The 27,860-nt window shown below is 28.4% G+C and overlaps 1 protein-coding gene across 1 annotated transcript in view; it reads left to right on the top strand.

Moving 5' to 3' along the window:
• Positions 1 to 27,860, top strand: part of LOC149880921 (3'-5' RNA helicase YTHDC2-like) — a 30,737-nt gene extending 2,877 nt beyond the window's left edge. The window contains exons 2-16 of the mRNA XM_090068365.1: positions 2,222 to 2,901; positions 3,256 to 3,479; positions 4,265 to 4,528; positions 8,020 to 8,187; positions 9,526 to 9,690; positions 14,916 to 15,089; positions 15,160 to 15,405; positions 15,531 to 15,680; positions 17,157 to 17,330; positions 17,973 to 18,145; positions 23,074 to 23,383; positions 23,464 to 23,809; positions 24,040 to 24,413; positions 27,015 to 27,343; positions 27,473 to 27,860. Of these exons, the coding sequence (XP_089924491.1) occupies positions 2,222 to 2,901; positions 3,256 to 3,479; positions 4,265 to 4,528; positions 8,020 to 8,187; positions 9,526 to 9,690; positions 14,916 to 15,089; positions 15,160 to 15,405; positions 15,531 to 15,680; positions 17,157 to 17,330; positions 17,973 to 18,145; positions 23,074 to 23,383; positions 23,464 to 23,809; positions 24,040 to 24,413; positions 27,015 to 27,343; positions 27,473 to 27,763 (4,068 nt within the window). The 3' untranslated portion in view covers positions 27,764 to 27,860. The remainder of the gene's footprint in view (positions 1 to 2,221; positions 2,902 to 3,255; positions 3,480 to 4,264; positions 4,529 to 8,019; positions 8,188 to 9,525; positions 9,691 to 14,915; positions 15,090 to 15,159; positions 15,406 to 15,530; positions 15,681 to 17,156; positions 17,331 to 17,972; positions 18,146 to 23,073; positions 23,384 to 23,463; positions 23,810 to 24,039; positions 24,414 to 27,014; positions 27,344 to 27,472) is intronic.

Raw genomic sequence — 27,860 nt, 5'->3', positions numbered from 1 at the left:
TTTGAAAAACCTTCTTTAGTCTGACGAGCTGTTATATTACGTTTTGTAGAACTTAAAATGAAAAAGTTTTGCCTATCTTTGTCCATATTGTAGTATGACTGTTTAATAAAAATTCTCTGCTCAAAGGTAAGTTTAGCGTTGCATTTACACTTGCAGTTTTCTTTACATGTTTTTAAAGCCTTTTTTGATGAAATTATCTTTTTAGTACTGCTAACATAAGACTCTCCAGACTGGCATAGTTTCTTACGTTTATTCATTTTCCATTTTTCTGGTTGTCTAGATCTCTTTTTATTTGTTTTTTTACTACTTGTTACGAGAAGACCATCTTTACCAAATCTATAAAAGATATTATTATGTAGAAAAGACAAAATTTTGAAAATTAACTAAACATTGAGATTATAAAAAGTAACCTTTGCAATCAAGAAAACATAATTTTGACAATAATCTTGAGTATTAAGTTATAAATTACACATAAATGACAAAAACACAAAAACACAATATAAAAATACCAATATAGTAATACATCAGATAAAATTGTTATGGGAAAGGTGTACTCTTAATGATTCTTTTTATTTTAACTTACCTTGCTTTTTCCGTTTGATTATCTGGATGCTGCGGAGACAAAGAAGATACCAGAGAACAAACAACGTTGTTGAACGAAATACCTCTACTATATAACAGAATGACATACAGTTAATGACTATAGAAAAAAAATAAAACTTAAAAACAGTACAAAAAAAAATAAAATTGTACTTTATTTGGTAAAAAGTTATAAGATTTTTCAAATTTAAGCATTTGTGGTCTAAATCCAATCTCTTTTTGTTTATAAGTAAACGTTGTAATTAAATTAAATTAATAAAAACTTTACTCATTTGACTCTTCACTATTGCAATTTTCATCATTTGAATCATCATTGATATTGGATGAAAAATTCTGATTAAAGTCTTCATTAATTGCATTTAAAACATCTTGCAAAAAAAAGATAATTTCTTATTTTTGCGAGCAGCCATCTTTTATTTAAAACTTGAAATAAATTGGTTGTTTATGCCAATAGAACCTTCTAGCACAAACAATATCTGAGGAACTTTATAATTCTGAACGATTGCTACAAAACCCTGCGTTGCAATTGGAACTTTTATCAAAAACTTGTTCAAATCTGGAGATTTTTATAAAGGGTTTTAACAGATGATAGATATTGTCTACACCATCATGATTATGTTTACAACTCATTTTTTTCCAAAATGTCAGTTAGAACCCTATAATTCTCAATCGACGAGATGTTGCCATCCATATTATAAGTTGTATACTTTCTTTATCTAAAACTGAAAAACACAATTTGCTACAATTACTTTTATACTTTTTATAACTGTATCTTTTATATTAATACAAAGATAACTATGGAAACACACATATGAACAAGCATGTGTTCCCATAATTATCTGAAATTTAATCCACATTTTGAATTACTAAAAAAGGACTCCAACTGTAGAAATTTTAACTTAAAAATGAAATTGTATCAAACAATCAACTACTGAAGAATATTTTCAAAAGAATTTGTGTTAAATGATTGTGATGGTGAATGTCTGATTGATGCAAACCAACATTAAGAAAAGCTTTTTTTTGTTTCCAATCTTGGTTTTGAAGTTTAACTAATTTAAAAATAACATAAATTCTATATCATTTTTTTTTTGTTTTGAAAGTTATCTTATTACTTCCTAAAATTACATTATTACACATTGTGCTTTATTAGAGTTATATTAGATAAGAATAATACCAATTATTTTTAAAAATGCTAGGTAATTTTTTAAAAATAAAGTTTAGTAAATCTTTTTAAAAAAAAAGCTGTTTTAAATTTCAGCCAAGTTGGTTAATGTGTGAAAACTAAAATTGACATACAAATAAAAATTAGAAGTAACAAAACAAAATAAAAACAGAAAGCTAAAATCATTTATAAAATATCACTGACAAAGATAATAATAAGAAATTTTTTTTGACACTTGCTTCTTTTCGAAGCAGCGTGCAAACTTGCTTAGTTATGAGTAAATATATTTTACTAATAAAAGAAACTTTGGTTTTTAATGGTTTTCAAAAATAAATTCCCTATGACTATTAAATAAATGCATAATTTCATTATTTTATTAAGTTAGATATTATTATATTTTCTTATTTTATTATCAATTAAGATTAAAAAAGTTTCTAACTAACAAGTTTCCTTTTTTAGGTTGGACAATATATCTTAGAAAGCTGCAGACAAGCTCAAAAACCATGTCATATTATTTGTTCGCAACCAAGAAGAATTTCTGCAATATCTGTTTCTGAGCGTGTTGCTTCTGAGCGAGGTGAACGAGTTGGTCAAACAGTGGGATATCAAGTTCGTCTTGACAGTAAACTATCACCAAAAACTGTTTTACAGTTTTGTACTACTGGTGTCTTGTTACGATTACTCATGGTAGGTCACAAAAGCCTGAGCAATATTTCTCATGTGATAGTTGATGAAATTCATGAACGAGACTCATTTACCGACTTTTTACTTATATGTCTAAGAGACTTACTGAAATCATATAAAAAACTTAAGTTGATTCTAATGAGTGCTGCTCTCAATGTCAATTTGTTTAAGGAGTATTTCGAAGATTGCCCATTTATACATGTTTCAGGGAATGACTTTAAAGTCCAGACCTACTTCCTAGAAGATGTTTTAAAGCATACAAGGTACGTAAACAAAGCAATGAAAAAGTTAATGAATGATGCGGATAAAGAGCTTTTTTATGTCAATGATTTACCTCATCAAGAAAGTGTTGAAGAAGATAATATTGAGCCAAAAGAATCTTCTGAAGTTGATAACAAATCAAATGTAGAGAGTTTAGATGAATGTGAAGTGGAAATTGATTTGGCTGAGCCCAGGTAAGTAAGTAATTTCTTTTTTTTTTGTAGAGTTTAAAATGTTTTAGTTAAATAAACTTTTCTGAAAAGAAATGTTAAGGTAAAATGCACCATAATTAAACATCTGAATGAAACCCTGTTCGCACTCTCAATAACAAAAGGGACCCAAATCATGTTTTTTCTGATTTAAATTCATATTATTATTACTGTTCTCCCCAATTTAAAAGTCCATTTGGAGCTTTTTTTTTAAATTTTTCTATAGATTATGAAACCACTCAGAGTTATATTTTTCAGACAAATTGTGAGTTGTGCCATTCTGTTATTGAAGATATAATAAATTGACTTTTTTTGTGTGTAAGTTATTTTTCTTTTTAGTTTGTTAACTGAAAAAAAAGACAATGATGAAGATTTCAAAGAAAATAGCATTACGAAAAAAGTTAAGTCTCTTGATATTTCCCAGGATGATGAGTTAAAAAATAGTGATGAGGAATCTATACATGAAGATGACGAAGAAGTTTTAGTAGAAGATGATGAAAATCTTCATTCAGAGGAACAAGAATGTGAAGTTAGCTTTTCTGAAGAAATGGATTCATCACTTGGTATTTTATTGTTTCTATAGTTTGATTAAGTATGTGTCAGAATGAGGATAAAACATTTAAAAAAAAGGCCCAACATTAAGCAAAATGCATGGCATCTCATTTTACTGATGATCAGAAACTTTAATCTCACTAATACCAAAACCCAAAATATAAAGTATTTACACTAATAATTAAAACAAGATGGTGTTGTAACAAAATAAACTTAAACTATAAAAATTTCATATTTATATATGTACATATTTATATATATTTATTTATATATTTACAATCAGCATTAACATTTTCATAAAAGTTATAATTTTTAATGTCATTGTTGTCTATTTTATTTCATGACATTTCATGACACATTTTTGGTAGAAGATTACCAATATTTCAGTTGAAGTCAGAAACATTTAAGAGTTAAATAGTTTTAACCTCCCTGATTATTTTTTAATCTTCATGAGTTATCACTGTGGAAAATAAAGAATTGTTAAAAAAAAAAAGAATTGTTCTTGCTTGGTGCATATTTTTATTGCTACACTTAGTCTTTTGTAGTACAAAATTTGCTGCAGGAATTTTTACTTGTTACAATCATGAGAAGCATAAATTTAACATGCATCAGGATTAAAATATCTATGTGATCATTAATCAACTATTGCCTAATAATTGATTACAGAATTAATTGGAGAAAAATTATCTTTTAAAATCATATAATTAGATTTTATACTAATACCAAATATCAGATTGTATTTCAGGCTCTATATGCACATATTGATGAAAACATTACTAATCTTTAACCTTTATAGCTCAAGCTTGGTTAAATGGTGATGATGAAGCTTTCGACCAAATTATACATCTAATATTAAATGAAAATGTTAACATTGACTATCAGCATTCTCATACTAAGATGACTGCCCTGATTGTTGCTGCAGCAAGAGGAAATTTAGCTCTTACTGAACAGTTGGTTGAACTTGGTGCTAATTTAGATATAAGAGATCCTAACAACAAGAGAGATGCATTTGAATGGGCAAGTCATTTTAATCAAGACCATGTTGTTGAGTTCTTGCATTGTATGTAATGAATTTGTTGTTTTTCTTGCTTTAACTTTTTATTCATTTAAAATTTATATATATGTATATGTGTGTGTACATGTGTATATATATATATATATATATATATATATATATATATATATATATATATATATATATATACACACATGTACACACACATATACATATATTAGGCTGTTATAATCACCCTAATGCTAAAAAATAAAAGCTGTTGTAATCCTCATTAAGTTTTGTGTTCCTTTTGCGTTAAGAAAGAAAAGTAAAATTTGTTTTTGAGGTTATAAGATATTTAGGACTGCCTTGATTAACTCAAAGTTCACATAATTGCCATGAATACTCAAGTAATCAAGAATCTGCTCATTTTCATTCTTGCTTGTACTACTGCAGGTAAGCAATTGCTTGTTCAGTAATTTACTTATTTACTTATTTACAGCATCACATAAAATATGTATACACTATCAGGAAATAAATAAAGCAGACATTAGTGTTATTCATATTTTTGAAATTTTAACTATTTTTCACCAAGTTAAGCTATTTTTTGGTATGTGGAGTGACTGAGTACTGAGTTTATTTTCATATCCTTATTGTCAAAGTTCAATTACTATAATTTCAGTAGAAAATATAACGTACTGTTAGTACAAGCCTATATGCTGGTCACAGGCCTATGTTTAGTTCAGGTAGATGTACAGTATGCACGCACAATACAATTAAGCCAACTGTAGCAATATTGCCCTATAGTTGCAAAAACCTCCCATATTATTGATTTGACTATATTCAGTTACTTTAGTGCAATACAAACTGTATTGAGTATTCATCACTTTCTATCTTTTGCAGGTAAGACTGGTCAACTATGGCAGTAACACAATCCCAGGCATATATACATTTGATTGATGAACCCTGTAAAGAATTTCATGAGAGAAGCTTGCCAACAGTTTAAGATGTCCTGAAAATTTATTTTCACTATCAGCTGTTTCACAGAAAGAAGCTGCAAATGTAGTGATGCAGAAGGTCTGTGAGTTCTGGAACAAGCTACAAATATCAACAGTAGAAAGCAGGAATATTTTTTGCAAGCTTTACTATTTACTCAATCACTACAGAAACATATGCCATAACAAGGGACGCAAATCATCATCTCAACATGCCAAGGAGTCAGAATATGCAACATCAATATACTAATTGTTTGACACAATGATGCAATGAATTTTATACACACTGATGAAAATAAGCAGTTTTTGATTGATCAGCGATCTTGCATAAAATATATATTAGAAGACATAGATGAAGGCTTAACAAGTCAGGTGAAAAGAAAAGAGGCAAGAAACAAGATATTGGAAGCACAGAGAGACCAGGAGAAAAAGAGAGCAGAAATGAATAAGAGCTGTAAAAGATCAACTGTTGATAAATTCTTGAGCGGTACAGAAGATGAATCTGACAGTAGCGGCAGTGATCTGCTAAAGTCATCTCACCTGCAATGGCAGCAGCCTTAGACCATGCAAATGTAAGCAACAGAAAAGCAGCATTTATCATATTGGAAGTTGCTCAGATTTATGCTCAAGATGCTAGTTCAATGACTAATGACAGAATGTTCCGACAAAAACAAAGCATGCAATGGCATGTAGATTTTGTGATTGTAATGATCAGTCCATTCAGCATAATTTAACTCCCTCACAGAAGTGCAATGATGTAGACATCATTGATAAGCCTCTTGAAGCTTTTTTTGGAACTCATTCAGTGTCACTCTTCAGCATTCTTAAACCAGACAGTTCCTTTCTGTCAGAAGAATTTAGCAAGTGGTCTGAACTGGAAGCCTATCAAAAGTGGTTAACAGCCCAGGCTCAAACAGGAAGAGCAGAAACAATTCCTGTTTCAAACTGTTGAATGCAAAAAAGTTTTGATAAACAATTCATTGAAAAAAAGGATGAATCAAACATCATACTGGCTGATAACTGAAATGACACATAACAACTGTTACATTTTGAGTAATCATGACATTATAGTGTCATTGTAATATCTATTCTTGAATTGTGTTTTGTAGAATGTTAAGTTGATAAAACACTACTTATATATGGCTTATTTCTTAATAGGCCACATGTGTATATATATACTTTCCAACAAGTGTCAGTTATTAACAACCACAATACATAAAATAAATGGAAATACTAACAATTTTTATTATTTTTTAATACAAATTTTGTTTGAAATTTTTTTATTTTTAAACAAAATTTTAAGACCATTCTAGTTTTTTTCTTAATAGTGATTTGGTCCACCATTTATTTATTACATCAATAATTCTATTTGGCATTAAATGAATAAGACTTTTTAATTCATCAAAGGTTATTGGACCCCAGTATTCCTTTATTCTTTCTTCTAACTCATTGACATCATTAAATTTCTTTCCTTTTGCATAAAACAAACAAATCAAACTACTCCATATGTTTTCAATATGATTTAAGTCCAGGCTATTTTGAGGGCATTGTAAAATATTTATTTTCTTTGTTAGTAACCATTTTTTTGTATAATTTGAGCTATGGATGCTAGCTCCTCCTTCCTGTTGAGTAGTTCTGTATAACCTTCAGAATCTAGAGTACCTTTAACAAATGCAATGCTTGATTTTCCTCTACTTCCGAAGGCTGCCAAAACCATTAAACTACTGCCTTCCAAATTACGATAAAATTTTTTCTTTCTTTAATAAATCATATCAATAATAGTGATAAACATCAAGCAACATCTACAATGAACTTCTTTTCATCAGACCATACAACATCATCTCAAGCTAACCTTGTTTAAATTTCTAGCAAACTCAAGTTTAGCTTCTTTTTGTCTTAGAGTAATTGCTGATTTTCTTTTTAATATCTTATAGTTAATTAATGGGTTTAATTTGATTACTTGCTGAATAGTTCAAACACTTACAACTAATAAATAAATCACTTATTATTTTCTCCTCAGTGTTGAATTAATAATTACTTAAAAATTACTAATCTTAAAAACTACTTGTCGAACCCATTTATAATGAGTCTATTCTTCCTTTAAGATAATTATGAACAAGAGTCTTTGATCTGTTTATATTTTTTGCTATTTCTATTTCACTAAGGTTCTTTGAATAAAGAGCATCAATTTTACTGTGCTCGTAATTAGTCATGTCCTTTGCTTTACCCATTTCAAAAGTTAAACAAAATACAGTTAAATCCCAATAAGTTTAACTTTTAAAGGACAATGGAAATGGTTTGACTTAATGAATATTTTAATTTAAACAAAGTTTTTTCTACAACTGAGTTTTCAAGGGACCGAAGAAAACAGTTTGAGATAATAAAAGTTTAAATTAAAAAGTTTAAGTTACTTTATTTAAAACATTTTAAAAATTCATAATTTATAAAAAAAATCATAATTTATTTAATTTAATTTATATTTAAAAAAAACTTAATTATATTACATATAAACTATATTATATTTATTTCGTTGCTAACAAGGTTTAAATGTCTTATATTTAGCTCTTATATCTGCTCGTTCACAACCTGATGAGTATAGTATAACAAACAATAATGAAGATCACAGACGGTTAGAGTTATATCATAAATCCTTTGATGATCAGCGAGTTGATATCAGTCTGATTGTGGCTTTGATTACTTCTATCTCTCAAAAACCAACAGCATTGCAAGGTTCAAATTTGCTTTAATGTGAAAACATATTTTTTTATTAAATTTGTGTGCTTTTATAAAATTTTATATATTTTCAATAAAATTTTTTTTATTAAATTTGTGTGCTTTTATAAAATTTTATATATTAACAATAAAATTTTCAGTATTTTCATATTTTATATTTAAATATAGAATTCTATTTGAAAGTGTGAAATTTCTAAAGAATTTCTTTTGTACCTTTGGCAGACAGTATAAGGATTTTTTTTAAAATGTTAATTGTTGTACACACAGCAAACAGTTTTAAACCAAAGACCAGTTAAATGCAGTTTTCCTCTAAATCTGTGTGGTATTTATATTAAACTAAGATGGTGAGCTTATGAAGGATCTTATCCTCTAACACAGCTTTAACTTTATTGCAATAATCATTACAAAATCATTATGTTATGAAGTAATAACTGAAAAAGAATCTCATTTGCTGCCTGCAGGATCTGAAAATTTTCATGTACATTGCACTTCCTTCTACAAAAAACTTAAGAGCAAAACCCTGAATGAACAACTTTGAACTGAAGACCTTTTCACACAAGTCAAAGCCTAAGCTATCAAGGATATATTTGGGAAAGCTTGATTTTTATATTTTAAAATTAAACTGCACATTTTCTAACAGAATCTACACTAGTTAAACAACATTAATCAGAGTAATGTTGATGACACCTCAACCTGAAGGATAATCCTATGATCAATTAATTATCCTAATAGGAAGTGATCAGAATTTTATGGCCTCCATTAGTCAAACTTTTCAATATGTCTGTGTTTTTAAACTATGAATTTTAGTATGTGAGTATGTAGTATCAGGTTAAATTATATGTATAAATCCTAAACATAATTTGATCCTTATTGTTTTATACACTTCTGTTTTACCCAAAAAGTAATACATTTAAATGGATGAGTCATATAAACATTGAAAAAAATATTTGTCCCTAAGAGTCAGTTTACATTTTTAACTTAGAAATTCTAAATAACTACATTTTATTTTATTGCAAAGATAGAAGAGAACATTTTGACCAAAAAACAAAAAATGTGAAAAATGTAAGCATAGTTTATAAGCATTAAAAAAAAGCATTTTAAATGTAATTAAAAGAGTTTCCTGAAAATGTCTTTTTTTTTGAGTTCTCTTTCATTTTCATAATTTATAATTATGTTTAAAATTTTAGTTAAAAATTAGCTGTTTATCATTCTAACACCTTTCTTTCAATATTTTATTTCAATGTTGATTATTTCAAAATTCTTTTGTTATTTTGCTCTTATAATTAGCTTGATTTATAGGTGCTATATTGGTCTTATAATTGGCTTGATTTATAGGTGCTATATTGGTCTTTCTACCTGGTTATGATGAGATAATTACTTTGCGAGATAGTTTAATAGCAAGTCCTGAATTCTCTCAAAGGTCAAAGTATCAAATATTACTTTTGCATTCAATGATTCCACCATCAAGTCAACGTAAAGTTTTTGTAAAACCCCCACCAGGTAAGATTTTTTATTTGATAATATTATTCAACTTTTACGGTTTTTAATATATTAAAGAAAACGCAAGAAATCTGTGATAATAACTAATTTAATCTAAATGTTTGACCTTTGAAAAGTTAATGATAACATTTTTAGTTTAACTTTGTTTAGGAATCTGCAAGTTAATCAATATTACCTTTTAGTTTATTATTCAATAAAGGAAGTTAATGGAAATGGGAAGTTTAAATCACAGTTTCTAATTAATCCTTTAGTTCTACAAGATTGCAAATCATAGAAAATTAAGGTCTACTGAAATAAGAACAAAAATATAAAATTGTTGTTTTCTATTTTTGCTGTTCTCTTCAATTCAATGGAAACGTTTTCTTGAAAATCTAATATTTTATGTTTTGTTTTTAAAACATCATTTTTTCATCCAGAGATTGCTTCTCATACTACAAGTACAGTATGCAATTTAACACTTAAAGTCGTCAAAGTAAAAAAATGACATCGTTCTGTTTTCTCTCTAAACGAGATTTCTATAACTAAAGAGTCTGTGTGATAAAGTTTGTGGGTATTTTATCAGAATGGAGTTATACCTGAACACTTTAAATTTAATCTGTATTTGTCTACTATTTGTACCACTCAACAGCAAAGACCATTTGAACTGAAGATGATTGAAATGGGAATTAGCATTATTGTCTTTAGTTAATCATTAATAAAGAATCAATCTATGAGTTATTTGGTTTTTAGTATTATCATAGTTTGTTTGTTATATTTAAAGGGTATGTATGCTGGTATGGAGGTGGTTTTAATTATCATTGCTAAAGAATATAGAAAACTTTTAAAGGTACTTTCAAAAATCAAATAAGATAGATCTATATGCTTTGATTGATAAGGCACTTAAATGAAATGCAAAAAAATTTTCAAAAAAATCTAAAACATTTAAAGATATATTTAGTGAGTAATTTAAATTTTATTTCTTATTGACATTTTAACTGTCAGTTGGTAATTTGATTAATAAAAAGAAGAAATATAAGAAATATAAATAAAGAAGTATAATAAAAAGAGTATAATAAAGTCATTTTTTACCATTAATAAGAAGTTATACACAAGTTTCCAAAATAGCAGAAGAAAGTAAATGACATAAAAGTATATAACATAAAAAAATAATGATTTTCATTAATAGAAATGTATATTAAATGTATTACTTCAAGCAAAAATTGGATTTGCATAGAGTTAAAAAAATTGTAATTTGCAGGTATTAGTTTTGAGTTGTCATTTGAAAGCTAGTTCAATTTTCTCATGACAAAAGTTGTCATGAGAAAATTGAACTAGCCTCCCCAGTTGGAGGCTTATTCAATTTTTTCTTCTTAAAATGACAGAGCCTGCAAAAGCAAGTATAGTGATGTGTTAATGTGTGGCAAGACTTGCATGGAAAAGCATGCAGTATTTGGGGAAAATATCATGTGAAGACATCTAAATCTCATAAAAGTGGAGTGGGAATCCTCTAAAAATTATCTTGCTCAAATTTCACTGGAAAACTAACTATGCAAGCAAACAATCTTCTTTATACTTTGTTTAACCAGTAGAGGAAAATCCATTTTTATCACAATTCCATATTAACTGGATCCTAGAGCCTTTCCACATTTTTCTATTGTCATAAAAATATTAACAAAAAGGTTAGTTATTGGGTTGTTCCAGGTCATTTCAACTTATGTTTGCACTATACCATCTCAGATTTTAATAATTTTTGGTACACAAGCTTACATTTTTGAGAAAAACTTTAATCCTTAAGGTTTTAAAGATTTCGATACTCCATCCCAATGCATTTTTGATCTTTTTTTCAGAAGCTTTACTAAAAAAAATTTACTAAAACACTACAAAATCAAAGCTAAATGAAAATTCAATATTAAAATTATGTAATCATTTTATTAGGTTTTCTAATTTTCTGTACAAAAAGAAAGATATTTTAAGATGTCTAAAAGATATGATTTTGAAATTTTTTTCTTTGGTTCAAAATGTAACTAACACTGTAATATAAAAAAAACTGCAAGGTTTTTTTTTTTAATATACATGATTTATTTGCATTGAAGTTTTATAACAGTAACCCCCCCCCCCCCCCTCGTCAAAAAAAATTACAAAAAAAATTATGAAAATTAGGAATTAATTAAAAATACTAGAATGTAATAAGAATTAACAATATTAAACAGTTTGATAAAAGTTTAGTTCTGGCTTAAAGTTTGCACAACTGTCTTCAATGCTTTGGTGCTCAATCTCACTGATGTTGCATTGTCTCCCTGTGACCGTTGTTGGAATATTAATCGTCAACAATAAGTTTGTTGATGTAACTCAACACACATCCCTTGAAAGAAAATAATATGACCTTGAGGGGTAACATGGATGCATGAATCTTATTTGAAAGACTAGTTGAGGAGAATAATGTTGAAAATGCAATATTAATCTTCTAAACTAGTCTGATCCATGAATTTTTGTTATATATCAAACATGCAAACACTCCAAAGTTCATATTCATAAACAGTTATTTTTTAATAATCTCATCAGTTTAGAAATTAAAGAGAAATGGTCATTCCAATTGTTCAAAAACAACTTCAGCTCCAATATTTGTGTTATTTATAGGGGTGAAATTGTGATAGCTGCAAGTGCCTTGTAAAGTTTTTGTCATGTGCCACCAACTTGTAATTTTCTGCAAAATCATTGAGGACAATGGCATCAGTACTACTCATTCAGTACAACTCATTACAATTCAGTACAATTCAGTACAGCTCATTTTTTTATTTTATATAATGACTTTTTTGACTTTGCTTGACTTTTTGCAATATAAAAATAATTAGAAAATTTTTGTAGCTTATCAGAGTATGAATGAAGTTACTTGTGGCTTTAGTTAGACTTATTAGTTAAGATTGATTTGTTGTCTCCCATTGTTTGTAATCTATGCAAGAATCATCATCTTCATCAATATCATATTGAAAACACAACCATTTTCAAGATAACATCTTAAATCTTCTGGACCCAAAGGGCAGCAATGTATCATGCAGTTATTACTAATTCAATTACAAACAGCATATCAAAAAGTTTGTGATAATCCTTTGATATTTTAACTACACTAAACATTTAACATTTTAATGGTAGGTGTAGATGCATCCTGTATGCATACCTGATGTCCCTATTGTGATGCACTATTTTAGGCCAAGTGAGCTAAAATTAGAAAAACAACTCTTTATCTGGATAAAGGGTTTTTATTTAGCATGCCATCAAATACTTTTGCATGTGAGATCTTTGAGCTATACTCACAAAATCTTTTATCCCAGGCGTTTGCATGCTCTTTTCATCACTACAATAAAGTTCAATTACCTTACCTACTTACCTACAGTCTCAGAAATTTCCTTTCATACTTTTTTCAATAAAAAATCTCTGCACCAATTAGCGTGATATCTGCTAATTGCTGCAGAAATTCTATCTTTTATTGAAAAACATTTATTAGACCTAGAAATAGGAACAGTGTTAGTAGTTAAATTTTCTGATTGCAATTGGATCTTAAAATTTTTTCTTTGATTTTTCAAATAAGTTTTTTTAACCCATCTCATTTGCTTTATGTTTAACTTCTTTAGATAATTTACGAAAAGAAACTACTCGGCTTAACTGAACAGGATCTATATTTAAAGTCTTTTCAATTCCTATCAGTTAAACACACTAAAATTCAGCACTCTTTTATCTTTAATTACTCAAAAACTGCTTAGCAGATTTTTCTAATTTTTCTTTGCAGAAGGAAGATAATTTGTTCTTTGATTGTATGGGTTGTAAGTATTGGTTATCATTGTTATTGGTTTAACCCTTTCAAGACTTGGTACATATATGTACCACTAAATTACATAGCTGATCTAGACGCCTTCTGTGATTTAAATTCGCTTGAAATGTATATATTTTTATTTGTTGATAACTCTTTAGAAGCGTGCCACAAAAATAGAAAATATTTACCTAAAATCAATGAAAAACTGAAAAGAGTCAATGATGTGTTTCAGTGCAGTAAAGATGGACTGTTATTTGTAAAATGGTAAGACACAAAAGAAGTCCTTATGTTGAGAAATTTTCATAAAGCTGATGTTACAGAAGTGACGAAAATTTTGAAAATGGTTCAAAATGTAGTGTTCTTCGCCCAGAGGAACTGGGCAAGGAACACTACATTTTGAGCCATTTTTCGAATTTGTCTGGATTGTGACCTTCCATTATGTTCAAAACATTTTGCAGCCAATCATACATAAAATATTTTGTAATATGTATGTATGTTCATTTATGTCAATTAGTTATGTTATGCTCAAAATATACAATATTTAAGCATAACATAACTAATTGACATAAATTGACATAAAGAATTAAACTTTTTTCAAGAACAATAGTTGTATGGTACTGATGGTACACAAATGAACCACAACAGAAGACTGCTGGTATATATATGTACCACCACCCTCGCCAACCACTTGATGTTTTATTTGCTTTTTCCAATAGATTAGGTACTATTGACTAACAAAATTATAAAAACACAAAGAAAACATTCATACTTCCTTAAAAAAACCATCTCGAAAGGGTTAAAATAAGTAAGTGAATATTAAATCATGAAAAAGTTTTGGAAACTTTCCTTCAAAACCCTTCAAAAAAGTTAACATTGAGAAAATATTTTATAAGTTAAGGCTAATTGTGTGATGTAATTTGCTTAAAAACTTAATGGCATTGAAAAAAAGGCAAATAAGAAATTGGGATTGAGTATCATTATCTCTGAAACCATACAGAGTTAGACTCTAAAATTTTAAATTAAATTTTTTCATGAATGTCAGCTTGTATACCAAAAGTTAAAATAACTGAGATGGCATGGTGCCGAAAAATTTTTTTTTGGTTGATTTCACACAGAATGACCCTTTAGTTGTTAGGGATATTGCTTCAGATGATTAGATTGTAATAAAGTTAGTTAAAAAATGTATCTTGAGTTAGATCAGTCAGGATATTATTACCTTGTAAAGGTCGCATTAAAAAAACATTAGTGTGGCAAAAACCTTTCTATACATCTCTCTGAAAAGTTTTTTTTGCCCTAAAACTTAAATTACTGAAAAAAATGGTGATTATTTAAGGCCTAATTATTACTTTGCATGACATTTACAATAGCAAAAAGTGATCCACCAAATTTTTTTTTTTTAAAAGAATTTATTGTTGTTATAAATTTTTGTATTTAACAGGTGTGCGCAAGATAATTCTATCAACAAATCTAGCAGAAACTAGTATCACAATTGATGATGTAGTTTATGTCATTGACTCAGGAAAAGTTAAAGAAAAAAGTCATGACCCTATAAGTTCTGCATCCACATTGCGAACAGTTTGGATTTCAAAAGCTAGTGCTTTGCAGCGTAGAGGTATGTTCATTTACTTCTTAAACTTTCTTGTATTTAATAAAAAATTTGTTCTAATTTTTTTTTTTTTAAGGACGGGCTGGCCGTTGTTCTGATGGCATTTGCTATCATTTATTCAGTCAAGAACGTTTTCATCATTTGCAATTGTATCAAGATGCTGAAATATTACGTATACCTATTCACAGTCTATGTTTGCAAACAAAAATGTTAGCTCCAGTAAATATTTCTATTTCTGACTATTTGTCCAAAGCACCAGAACCTCCTTCAAATCTCATGATAAGAAACTCTATTCGTCTCTTGAAAGCCATTGGTGCTTTAGGTATATTTAAATTACTATAAATAGATTGGAAGATAAAACAGTTTTAAATTGCTCTGATGATGACTTTTATGTTTATGATTTTTACTGTTATTTTGTTAACTTATGTGCTGAAATTTAATTTTAAGATGAAAATGAAGAGATGACTGACCTTGGAAAAGTTTTAGTTGAAATTCCAATTGAGCCACAGGCAGGAAAGTTAATTTTGATGGGTCTTACATTAAAGTGTTTAGAACCAGCTGTTATTATTGCTTGCTGCTCCACATTTAAAGATCTTTGTAAGTCTTTAAAAGTCTTATCTTCATTTAGATTGTCTTTAACGTTTTAAAACTAAAGAATATTTGTATTGCACAGTTTTTATTTTAATTGTCATTCTGTGAATTACTTATTTCTTTAATTTAAATCTTTTTCTACTTTGTCTAATTTATTTGATGTTCTCTCATTGAGCCTAAGTTTGCTTCTTTTTTTCTTATTATTTATAATAGCTGGTTAGGAAAGCAAAAACCTAAATTAAGTTACTGTGTAACTTATTGCTACAACTTGATGGTATTTTGATAGATGATTTTGGGAAAACAAATTTGAGAATGAAATATTCCAAAAGTTTTAAATTCCAATTTGAAAATTGCAAAAAAAAAAAAAAAGGATCCCACCTCATCAGAATTATGTTTTCTCAATTTGAGTAAAATCTCAATTTGAATAAAAAGACCAATGTTTTTGCAAAGTTTAAAATTTGACTTTCTTTTTTCTTGTGAACATTTGGGTGCAAAATAAGAATGCATTTTGCACCCACCAAGTTTTAGGATCCTAAAAATTAATATTTAAATGCCCTATATGTGATAATCATACATACCATATAAATACATATATACCATATATATATAAATCCACATGTAGGTAGATTCTGAATCAGCTCCCTTTAGCATTTAGATAAATCTCATTTTATTTGGACTTATCTTAACAAAAATCATGAAGAGAAATTGCTTTGCTTTTACCATTACTAAAACTTAAAAGGGCATTATAGCTCCAATGATGTCACACATGCTACACCAACAGCCAAATGTATACGCTAATCTTACCGAAAAGGGAAAAAATGAAAAGGAATAGAGGCAAGAATATCTAAAGAAAGTTATCCACACTTCTCAAGAATTAGAGTCAAGAATCAGATTCAAACCAAATCAACACCTCTAACCTATGCGGATACCACAGTCTTAATACATTATTGAAAAATGTGTGAAGGAGATCAAATCCATATCCAAGATTAGATAATTATTAAAGATTAAATCAGATAATAGATTAAAAGTAAAAATAGAATCTGTATGAGTTTATAACTTTAGAAATCTTCAATTGATCTAAAATAAAAATGTTGATTTAAGTATGCTTATCAATTCATAATAGACAAAAACAATATTTCAAATAATTCTTTATAAGTTTAGCAGCTGCCTGAAAAAGTCTGTAAGCAATAAATTTTCTTATGCTCTCAATTTATCACTCTTAGTTTTAACATGCTTTTATCTTTAGTAAACAATATTATTATCAGGGTGCAATCTTAATGCAATATTATTGTCATAGTAAAAACTTAATATCATATTCCAATAATATTGCCCAATGGTTATTTTTTGCAATATTATTTCCTGGGTGCAAGCCTAATCTCATATTGATACAATATTATTTGTCATAAAACTAAATCTTTTTAAAATATTTATGAGTTAATAAGAATATTAATTTAGTAATGGGTAATTTTTACTCTCTTTTAGTTGTTCTTCCTATAAGTGCATCACAAAAGAGTCTTGCAGCAAGTGTTAAATTACGTTTAAGTGCTGACTCGTTCAGTGACCAGATTTGTTTATTGCGTGCATTTCAGGGTTGGCAACATGCAAAAAGAGCAGGTCGTGAAAGATTATATTGCTCTAAAAACTTTTTATCACCTGGTAAGTAATAGTAACTTGTTGATGAAATGAAAATTAAATGTTGTCAATAGATTTTTCTTTCTTTTTTTTTTTTTCTTTCAAAATTTAATCGAAGTTTTATGGTTTTTTTTTTGTACCTTTATAAAACAAATTTCTCTTAAAAGGAATAAGTTTTAAATCTTTAAAATTTTTTTACACCATAAAGTATTTTGCAAAATCAATAGCTCAAAATAGATCTCTTTAACTTCTTTTTAAGAACTTTTCAGTTATTTTTAACTGAAAAGTTTACCTGATCTACAGGACAAGATGTATTTTCCACAGGTGACAATTTTCATATTTAAAAGTTTTTTTTAAAAGTAATGTATTTTTCTTGAATTTAAAATGTATTAAATTTCTTTTGCAATTCTCAGTTAATCTTGTTTTTTTTATCACAAGCTAAATTTTAGGCTTTAAATTTTAAAAGAATGTGTGAACTAAAAATAAATTATCATTAGTTTTTGTATTTACAGCTTATGGTTTTTTAAAAAAAAAAAAAATAGCTTCAAGGATATAAAGAATATGGTATCACAATAAGAAGATTATTTATTTGTAAATATTTAGAAATAACCTTTGTGTGTTTGTTTGCTCAATTCTTAGTGAGAGCTATAATTACTATTTTTTTAGGCATTATGGAAATGGTGTCAGGAATGAGGCGGCAAATAATAATGCATTTACGAAACCTTGGGTTTGTGCGAAGTCATGGGGCTGGTGATATTCGGGATTTAAACACAAACAGTAGAAACTGGGCAGTTATAAAAGCAGTTGTAGGCGCAGGAATGTATCCAAATATTATGCAGGTTAGTTTTAAAAAGTAAGGAGTTTAAACAAACAAACAAAAAAAAGTAAGTTTTTATTAAAAAAATTAAAATATTTTATTAATATTTTCAAAGGTTCAAACCAAGAAGGAAAAATGGTTCTGTTTTATAAAAATTAGTGTAAATCTTAAAGGATACTTTGTTTCAAGAATTCATTAAAAAACATGCAACAAAGTCTTACAAAAAATATATCTTTCTTGTGAAACTTTGATAACTTTTTTCATCAATAAAGGTTTATTAAGAATTAGGACTTTGTTATGCTGACTTAAGAGTATTAATCTTTCTAAGTTAAAAAATGTTTATTAATCCTGTTGTATGTTTCAGATCTTATCAAATATCCATCCTCTTAGCACTCTTTCTCTAGAATGAGGCAGCATGTCTTTAATCATGTCTTTGTATGTATTTCAATCCATAACCTTCAATGAAGTAAGTTGGTCCAATTAAATGTATACCATTATTTTTCCTGCATCTTATTTCATAGTCAAAGTTTTATGTTTTTAGTTGAATTTTTAGCCTGAAGGAAAACAGAAATAACTAATGCTGATCCAAATAATTTGAACTTTGATTTTCAAGTTTTTATCATAAATTTGGGAGAGAAGGATTTTACTTAAAGGGTAGGGTCGGGGGTGGGTTTGGGGGTGAAAAAATGGCTTTAAAAGTTTTGATCCAAATAATATTTGATATGAAAAAATTTTCATTTTTTCACGTCTTATTTTATAGAAATTTTTGCCCTTTTTTCTGGAGCCAATTTACGTAGCTTAGCAAACTCTACTTGGGTATTTCTATTCTTAATAAAAATCGATGTTTTTTTGTTTTTTTAAGTTACAGTGTTATTTATCAGTTTGGTCAAGTTAACAATTTGTCTCATACTTTTTTTAATGTAAATCTTGAACTTCTAAACTTGAAAAACTATAAACTTATTAATTTGAGATGCTACTTTTTTCAGTTTTCAGCTCAAATAATCAAATATTTTATATGTTAAGTGAAAATTAGCTCTTTTATTTTCCATATTTAATTTTTTTAAAAATTTATTTAGAAGAAAATATGAAACAGTAAAAAATTGATTTAAAATAGTTCTCCCAAATTTTTGCGCAATCATATTTTTCAGTATTTATAAGTATTGTTTAAGACACAAATCATAAGTTTTGCCCGAATTATTACTTATAATATCAATAGTCTTATGTAAAAGTTTCAGTGTAACCAGATCAAAGTGAAAAAGAGGTATCAATTAAAAAAACTTCATAAACTTTTACAGGCTTTTGTATTCTTTTTAAAGTAGTAATTGTTTTAAAAGTTGGAGCAAAATTTCTGATTGTTCTGAATAGTAAATAGTTGTAAAAGAATAATGGTTCTATGAAAATCCCTGTATATTTTTTACAAATTAAACTTTCTTCTTACTCCTTTATCTGCAGATGTTTGTTAATTCAGATATTCTTTTAGTATAAACCATGATTTTTATTAAAGACTGTCCAGAATGATAATGACCCATGGGGTTTTTGAATTATTTCAAGAACCACTGAATTGATTTTGATATTTTTTTGTTGTTTTAAAGCAAATTTATCTCTAAATACAGTAAAGCTTTTAGAAAACAATATCTTCAAGCTGATCACAATATTTTCTCAATTTAGTCCAAACACCTTTCATGACCTTTTGGGCAAAAGATTTCATAAAATTTTGTAATGCCACAATTTTGCCCTTCTTGCACAGCTCATGTTACATGGTCACCCAAATTTTTTCAAAAGTTGTGGCATATTTGCTGGATGTCATTTTGTTGATACCATTTAATTACACTTCTTGAGTAATGGCAAGATGCAAGATCAGACCAAAAGATGGCAAGATGCAAGATCAGACCAAAAGATGGGGGGATCATTATGCTTTCAGAGCCATAAGTTACTTTTCTAAACATTCTTTGGACTTTAGTGAATTGCTATTAGGATCTTCAAGGGAATTTCTGCTTTCATTATGCTTTATACTCTTATCTGTTTTTAATTTCTTGGATTGTCACTTAGGAATTCCAGAACAGCAGAACAGAGTACTCTGCATTTGGATCTATCCCTCTGATTACTTTTTGATTGAGTTTTAAACTTGATGGACCTTTTTCTTGGTTTCTTGACTTTCTTTCCAATCCACGACCTTCACTCAATAATTTGATGATACAAACAACAAGTTTTCTTTTGAACTTTTTACTTGTGAATTCATTGAAAAATGATTTTTTAAGCCACTCATCCTAATTAATTTTCTCACTTCTACTTGCAAAAAACATTTTTGTTTACAATCATCTTCTTTAAAATTACCATTATATTATTTAAATGGGAGATAAGTTTGCTTTAAAACAACAAAAAGTGTTAAAAGTTGATTTATTCTTGAAATATTTCAAAAACCCTATGGGTCATTATTATTCTGGACAGTCTTTATAGATCTTCATTTTATATTCTGATTTTGACAATTGAACCATTGTCTAAACTAGTTTGACTATTATCTTTTGGTTTATTCAAATCATCAGTTAATTCATTTTGTATTTTCCGTTAAATTTGTGTCTTAATACCATAATAAATGAACAGTATTGTTGTTAAAAAACTGAACTATTGTTCTTTAACTATGGTATTGATGTAAACATTTTCTAGTTTTTATTGCAAAACCAACTTGAATTGTGTGATTTTTATTGCAAAACCAACTTGAATTGTGTTTTAAATTTCTTGCAGTTGTGCAAGAACACTTCATGTCTTGGTTGTCTCATAATTTTCAAAATTCAATTTGTTGTATATTTATATGTAAAAAAAAAGTTCTAAATATAATACATTTTTTGATAGTTTCTCTTTTCTCACAGTAAACTTAAAATTGCAAAAATATAATACATTTTTTGATAGTTTCTCTTTTCTCACAGTTAAAACTTAAAATTGCAAAAAAAGTTTGTTTTTTTTACATGAAACAAAAGATTTTCCTTTCTAATATCGTTTGTAACAGTATTCTTGACCTTTTTTGCCGTTAGCAAAAAGTGAATGCGATGTCATGGGACTTATTCATAAAAGTTATGAAGAAAAAAAGGCTCAACTAAGTACAATATTAATTGAAAAGATGAAAAGTAATAGAAGATTCAGTATTTTACTAGACAAGTGGACAAGTATTTGGATGAAATGCTATTTAATATCAATATACAACCGTATAGTTTTGGGTTAGTGAGAATTTTTGGATCTTGTTTGGCATCTGACTTAGTTGATCTAGTTAAAACTCATTTAGAAAATTTTAACATTTCTTTTGAAAAAGATATTGTTGCGTCAACTTGTGATGGTGCTTCTATGATGATTAAGTATAGTAGAGAGTGCCCAGCAAATTACCAGTTATGTTTCAACCATGGCATACATTTAGCTGTTTACAACACACTTTAAAAAAAACATATTTGAATTGGAACATATACAAAATGATACAGTGATGATAATAATAAGGCAGTATTGAATGAAGATGATGCTGATAGTGGTAGAGAAGATTGTTTTGAAGATGAAAATGAAGCTAATGATGTTGCTCCGTCAAAAGTTGAATTTGAAAATAATTAAATATTCAAGAAAACATCAAGAACATTGTAAAATTGTCTGTTTTTTTAGAAAATCAATAGTTTAAAAACCATATTTTGCAAGGCAAGATTAAACATGGATGAGGAGAAGGACATTCTTTAGAGTTAAAACTAGACATAAAAGCTTGATGGAACTTATTAGTTGATATGGTTGAGCATTTTATAAAAGTTTGAGAGTATGCCACTGAATCTCTTCTTGAGTTAAATAAAACGGATATGCTGGCAGAAGTAAATTTCAACTTTTTACATTATTTGTTAATGCTCTTAAACCAATAATATTAGCTGTAGAAACTCATAGTAGACAAGATGCTTCTTTGTCATCAGCAGATCCAATAGTTAAGTTTATGATGAATGAAAATCGTAATGCTGACAGTGAAATAAGTAGAACATTAATGAGAAACTTACAAAGAAGAACTGCTGAACGCACAAATAAGGATTTAATGAATCTACTGAAATCATTGAATGATTCATTGCATATTCCATCAAAACATGAATTACATTTGGCAAACAAACTAATGCAAAGGGTTTTTTCCTACAATATTTACAAAACAGAAAATAACAGTGAAATTGTTTCTGTTGAACTAAAAGAAATGACTATGTAAGATGAACTGGAAATAGTTATACAAAACTCAATATAAAGAATCAGTAAGGGAATCACAAATTAATTCCACATTAAAAATATAAAACAAGAATTTACATTAATTTGAAATATTGGAAAATGAAGCAAAAATTTGGAAAAAGTGTTTAATGCTATTTGTTCAATCATGCCAACATCTACTGATTCTAACTGGTTATTTTCAATATCAGCTTTCAATATCAATTTCTGCACCAAAATCAGATCACAGTTATCTGATAAATTATTACGCTTGTATTTCTAAAATCATTTTATTTAAAATTGAATAAAGATTTATAAAAATTAAATTAATACATTATTTTCTGTTTTTATCATATTAAAAAGTTTATTTATCAGTTATCCCATATCTGGTGTTTTTCAAGAATCCAAAAACCAAATCCAGCGGATTTTCAGAAACTATTGACTATCTAACCTTAATTTATGGCTAACTTTTTCTTGTAAAAAAGTGAAAAACAAAATACTAGATGTTAGAGTATTGTTAAAAAGTTCTGGAAGCTAAATTACCGGTACCAGTAATTTTTACCAATAACATATTTTGTATAAATGTTATAACTTCCATAATGTTATAATTATCTTTAATGCAATCTATATATAGATTTTATTTAAGATAGATTAAGATTGGTCATTATTATTTTTTTCTCTGCCCTGCTTTCAAATACTACTGCAAGAAAATGTATGTTGTACAGAAATTTTGTTTGTTTATTTTAGGTTGATAGAGAAAATTTAGTGCTAACTTCAGACAAGGAGAAGAAAGTGAGCATCCACAATTCATCAGTACTATTGGCAAGAGGTGATGAAAAACTACATATTACAGCCACACATGCTAAAAAAATGAAATCTACAATTTTACGTTTACCTTTTGACTGGGTTGTGTATGAAGAACTATCACGACTTTATTACTCAGTTCAAATTCGTTGTGTTTCAATATTGTCACCAATGGCTCTTTCTTTAATGTGTGGTCCATGTATGTCTTATGAACATAGTAGTTTACGATTAAAATCTGGCAGGGAGCATAAAGGTTTGTATTTTTTTGGAAAATTTTCTCTGGAATTGAATATTTAAAAAAATACTTTGAAAATAAACTATATATTATGTTAGGCCACCAAAGTGATAAAGTAAAAGATGCATTTTTTCAAGAAAGTGACAGTGAACAGGAAGATATAACTAGTACAGAAGAAAACTTTGGTTCTTTTAAGTTAGACGATTGGATCTCTTTCACTGGAGAGGATCACATTTTATACTCCACAGCTATGTTAAGAATAAAATTTCTTGCTTTATTTTCAAAGCGTATCCAAATTCCTACTAAATCATGGAATCAAGTTGATGACCATGTGGTGCAATGCATTGTTAATATACTCACCAAAGAAGAGCAGAATGTTGGAGTTACAAACCCAGCCACTAAAGATATTGATAGAAGAATGACTTATGAAAAGCGATCTGATAAGTAAGTTTTGGATCTGATAAGTTATGTTTGCATTTGTAATGCCAAAAGAAAACTGGTTGCATAAAACTTTTACATAGATTTAGGTTAGAAGTAGTAATTATGAACTACAGATACTTGTAAACAATTGGTAGAGTATTTTCTTTCTTTTTGTATGCAACATAAAATAGTTGTGTTATAAATAATATTCTGCTTAAAACATTTAACTCCCTCCTCAACTTACAACTTGACAGATTTTCTTTTCGCTATGATTCTGGTCCTCATGATGGAACAAGAAAGACTGGTAATTATGAAACTGCTGTGCCTGATTGGCGTGCACGTCCATTTCGTGGTGAAAGTCATGCGGTTGACCAAGATGCTTCCACTCTAAGAGATGAAAAAGCTATACAAAATGACACTGATGTTGATATAGGTAGTTTGGAGATAAAGCGGCGTCCTGCTAGTTACTTTATTATGAAATGCAACAATGACAAAAACATGAGCATTTCATTTGAAAGAAATATATGGGCAACAACAAGAGGAAATGAAAAAAGACTAAATCGAGCATTCAATGAGTCAGATGAAGTCTTTCTGATTTTCTCAGTTCAAGGAAGCGGACATTTTCAAGGTAATTTTTTCTATTTGTATACAAAAAAAAAAAGTAAAAAATTGTGAGTTCTTTTAACAAAATCTGTCTGTGGATAGCTGTCTAAGTAAGAAAAATCTTTAGAAATCTAAAAAAAAAATCTTTAGCAATTTAAGATTCAAATAGTTTCTGATACTAAATAGTGCTTGACTCTAGTAACTCATATAAATTTACATATAAAAGGAAATGAAAATGTTTAAAGCGTGTACACGAAATAAATGTGAAAGAATTCAAATCATTTTTTTTCAGTGGTTGTATTAAAACCTTTTTACTTGTTTTGTATTTTGTTTACAACGTGTTATGATTTTAAAAAAATATGTTAGTTTTTGGATTTAATTTGAAATTAGTTTTAAAAATGACAAAAGAAGAAAACGTAAGAGAAAAAATTATGCACAAATATTTACAAAATCCTAATAGTAGCTACAATTCAATAGCAAAGTTGTTGCAAATACATCCATACACCTTTAGTCGTGTTATTCAACGTTTTTCTCAAACAAAATCAATCAAACGCAAATCTGGTGGTGGAAGAAAGGAAGGTTTTAAAGATATAAAACTAGTTAGAAAAGTTGTTAACAGTTTTAAGAATAACCCAAGCCTTTCACTAAGGGAACGCACAAAAATATTTGGATTTTCTCATAGTTTTGTTGCAAAAGTTAGAAATAAACATGGTTTTCATTCTTTCAAAACACAAAAAGTGTCCAACCATTCTGAAACTCAACAAAAAAGTGAAAGAACCCAGAGCAGAAAGTTGTTTGACAATTTTATTTCTAAAAATTTCTGTATTATTGAAGACAATGAAGCTTATATCAAGTACGATCATCAACAAATTCCTGATTCTGTTTATTATATTACCAAATATAGAGGAAAAGCAGATAAGAAATTTAAATACATAAAACATGTCAAGTTCGCTAAAAAAGATTTGGCAAGCTATTTGCAGTCATGGTAAAAAATCAGCACCTTATATTTCTCAGTCCACACTTTCTGGTCAAATATATGTTAAAGAATGTTTACAAAAACGCCTTTTACCTCTCATTAAATCACACAATAACAGACCTGTGTTCTGGCCTGATTTAGCTTCAATTCTTTATTATAAACTAGCTATGGAATGGTATAAAAAGAATAATGTGAAATTTGTGCCTAAAACAGAAAATCCTCCAAACTGCCCAGAATTGAGAGTTATTGAAAAGTACTGGGCTATTATTAAAAGAAAAATGAAAAAAAACAAAATAGCTTTGTAGAAACATTAAAGATATTAAAATATCATTTAAAAAAGCATCAAATAGTTTTGATTCTTATTCTGTGTGCAATCTTATGGGTACCACTAAAGCAAAAGCTCGAAATATTGTTAGATTCCCCCAGGAATAATAATTTTTTTTTTTTTTTTTCATGTTTGATCTTATATTATTGTATTAAAATTATTACTTGGTTCGAAATAAAAATTGAGGAGTACTTTTTTTTAGTTGTTTTTCTACTTTCACATTTATTTCGTGTACACGGTTTATAATAAACTTTTAAAAGATTTATTAAGCCTTTGATATTAAACACACATATTGCAGTTCAAATAACAAACATACTACAGTCAAATATTCACTACAGTCAAATTTTCACTAGTCATTTTGAAAAAGTTTATTTCTAATTTTAAAAATTTATTTTAAAAGTTAAAAAGATATTTGTAAATTTTTAAAATCCATAGTATAAAAAGATACTTAGCTACAGCAAAACAGAATTTCACTAAACTTTAATTGTTTGCTTCATTTGCTGGAATTGCTGTTATTCAAGATTGCTTGAAATCAATTAGTAGATGAAGAGTAGTTAATGGGTAAAATAATGACATAATGAGAGTCTAGTTGTTCTGGTTCATTTCAGTGTTTTATGTAACCATTCAGTATGTAGAACCATGTTATGCATCTTTGTTATTAGTACCCACTGAAGTCTCAGAGGGGCAGTTTCGCTGGTGTTCATTTTGACATGCACAAATCAGTTTATGTAATTAATAAAATTTAAAACGAAGATTTAAATTTTTTCAATTACCTCGATAAATTGTGGTTTAAAATATTAACAGCCTGTGTTTTGTCTACGCGAATTATTCAAGCTAGTATCTTTCGAAAGTGGCTTACATTTTAGCAGACTCGTGTGGTATTCAAGCTAGTGTCTTTCGAAAGTGGCTTACATTTTAGCAGACTCGTGTGGTATTCAAGCTAGTGTCTTTCGAAAGTGGCTCATATTTTAGCAGACTCGTGTGGTATTCAAGCTAGTGTCTTTCGAAAGTGGCTCATATTTTAGCAGACTCGTGTGGTATTCAAGCTAGTATCTTTCGAAAGTGGCTCATATTTTAGCAGACTCGTGTGGTATTCCAGTATATCAAATTTTTATTAGGTCTTTCAAATTTTTTTTTCCTAAACAAAAAACTTCAGTTTCTTAAAAAAACTCTAAATAGTTGGAAGTATGGAAGAAGTAATTGCTGTCCAATAATATGCATGTCTATTTTTTTTTTTTTTTTTTTTTTTTTATTAATAAATTGAAATAATTTGAAGCTAACGTGTAAAATTAAATCCTAATTGCAAAGTGTTGACTGTTTTTTAGGGGTAGCCAAAATGACATCTGAAATTGGTGATAGACGTTGCGAAGAGTTCGGGTCTTTAAATTTGGGAGGTCTGTTCAGTATAGAATGGATCTACCAGGAGGAGATTGCTTTTCAATACACTCAACACCTTTGTAATCCGTGGAATGACAACAAAAAAGTTCAAATAAGCCGTGATGCTCAGGAATTGGAAACTAACGTTGGTAAATCTTTAGTTGAAATGTGGCAACATAACAATGCATCAGCGAGAGAAGAAATTGTGGAACAGCGAGACATAAATTCACAGAATAATGTAAATAGCAGCGTTGTTGAAGAATTTTATTCTGACGAGGTAATTTTAATTGTGCTGTTTTCCTTAAACTTTGTTACGTTAGTCTTCCGTTAAGTTTACTCAATGTTTCGTTAATCGTACTAAAAAAAGAGTTTTCTTTTAAATAAGTAATTTTTGATTGCTTTTCAGATTTATTCATCAAACGATCCTGCTGGCTACATGGATGGGTACCCTCTTTATAGTCCTCCTCCGTTTAGTCCACAATATATGCCTGAATTCCAACATATACCTACTCCATTCGGTCATCCACAAATATACCAACAGCCGTACCCTATGTACGCTTCCCCTAGCGGTCAGATATATCGCCATCAAGATTATTACGTTCCTCAGTATGCACCTCCTCGACGAGGTGTGCCTCACGAATATTATCGAGATGGAGTTCGGGATCCGAGAAGTACCCGTGGAAATTTTCGTCAATAAATTTTTTGTTGAAATGTTCCCTTTGAACATTTACCTTCGCTTTTATTATCAAAATGAAATGATTGTCCTTGAATTAAAACCCCTTTTAAATTTTTAA

Source organism: Hydra viridissima, unplaced genomic scaffold, assembly GCF_058129835.1.
Source record: "Hydra viridissima isolate aposymbiotic clone 2 unplaced genomic scaffold, HvirCarnegie_v1 scaffold_12, whole genome shotgun sequence".
Classification (NCBI taxonomy): domain Eukaryota; kingdom Metazoa; phylum Cnidaria; class Hydrozoa; order Anthoathecata; family Hydridae; genus Hydra; species Hydra viridissima.
The sequence above is the reverse complement of the archived record's forward strand: the minus strand, read 5'-3'. Positions and strand labels throughout refer to the sequence as shown.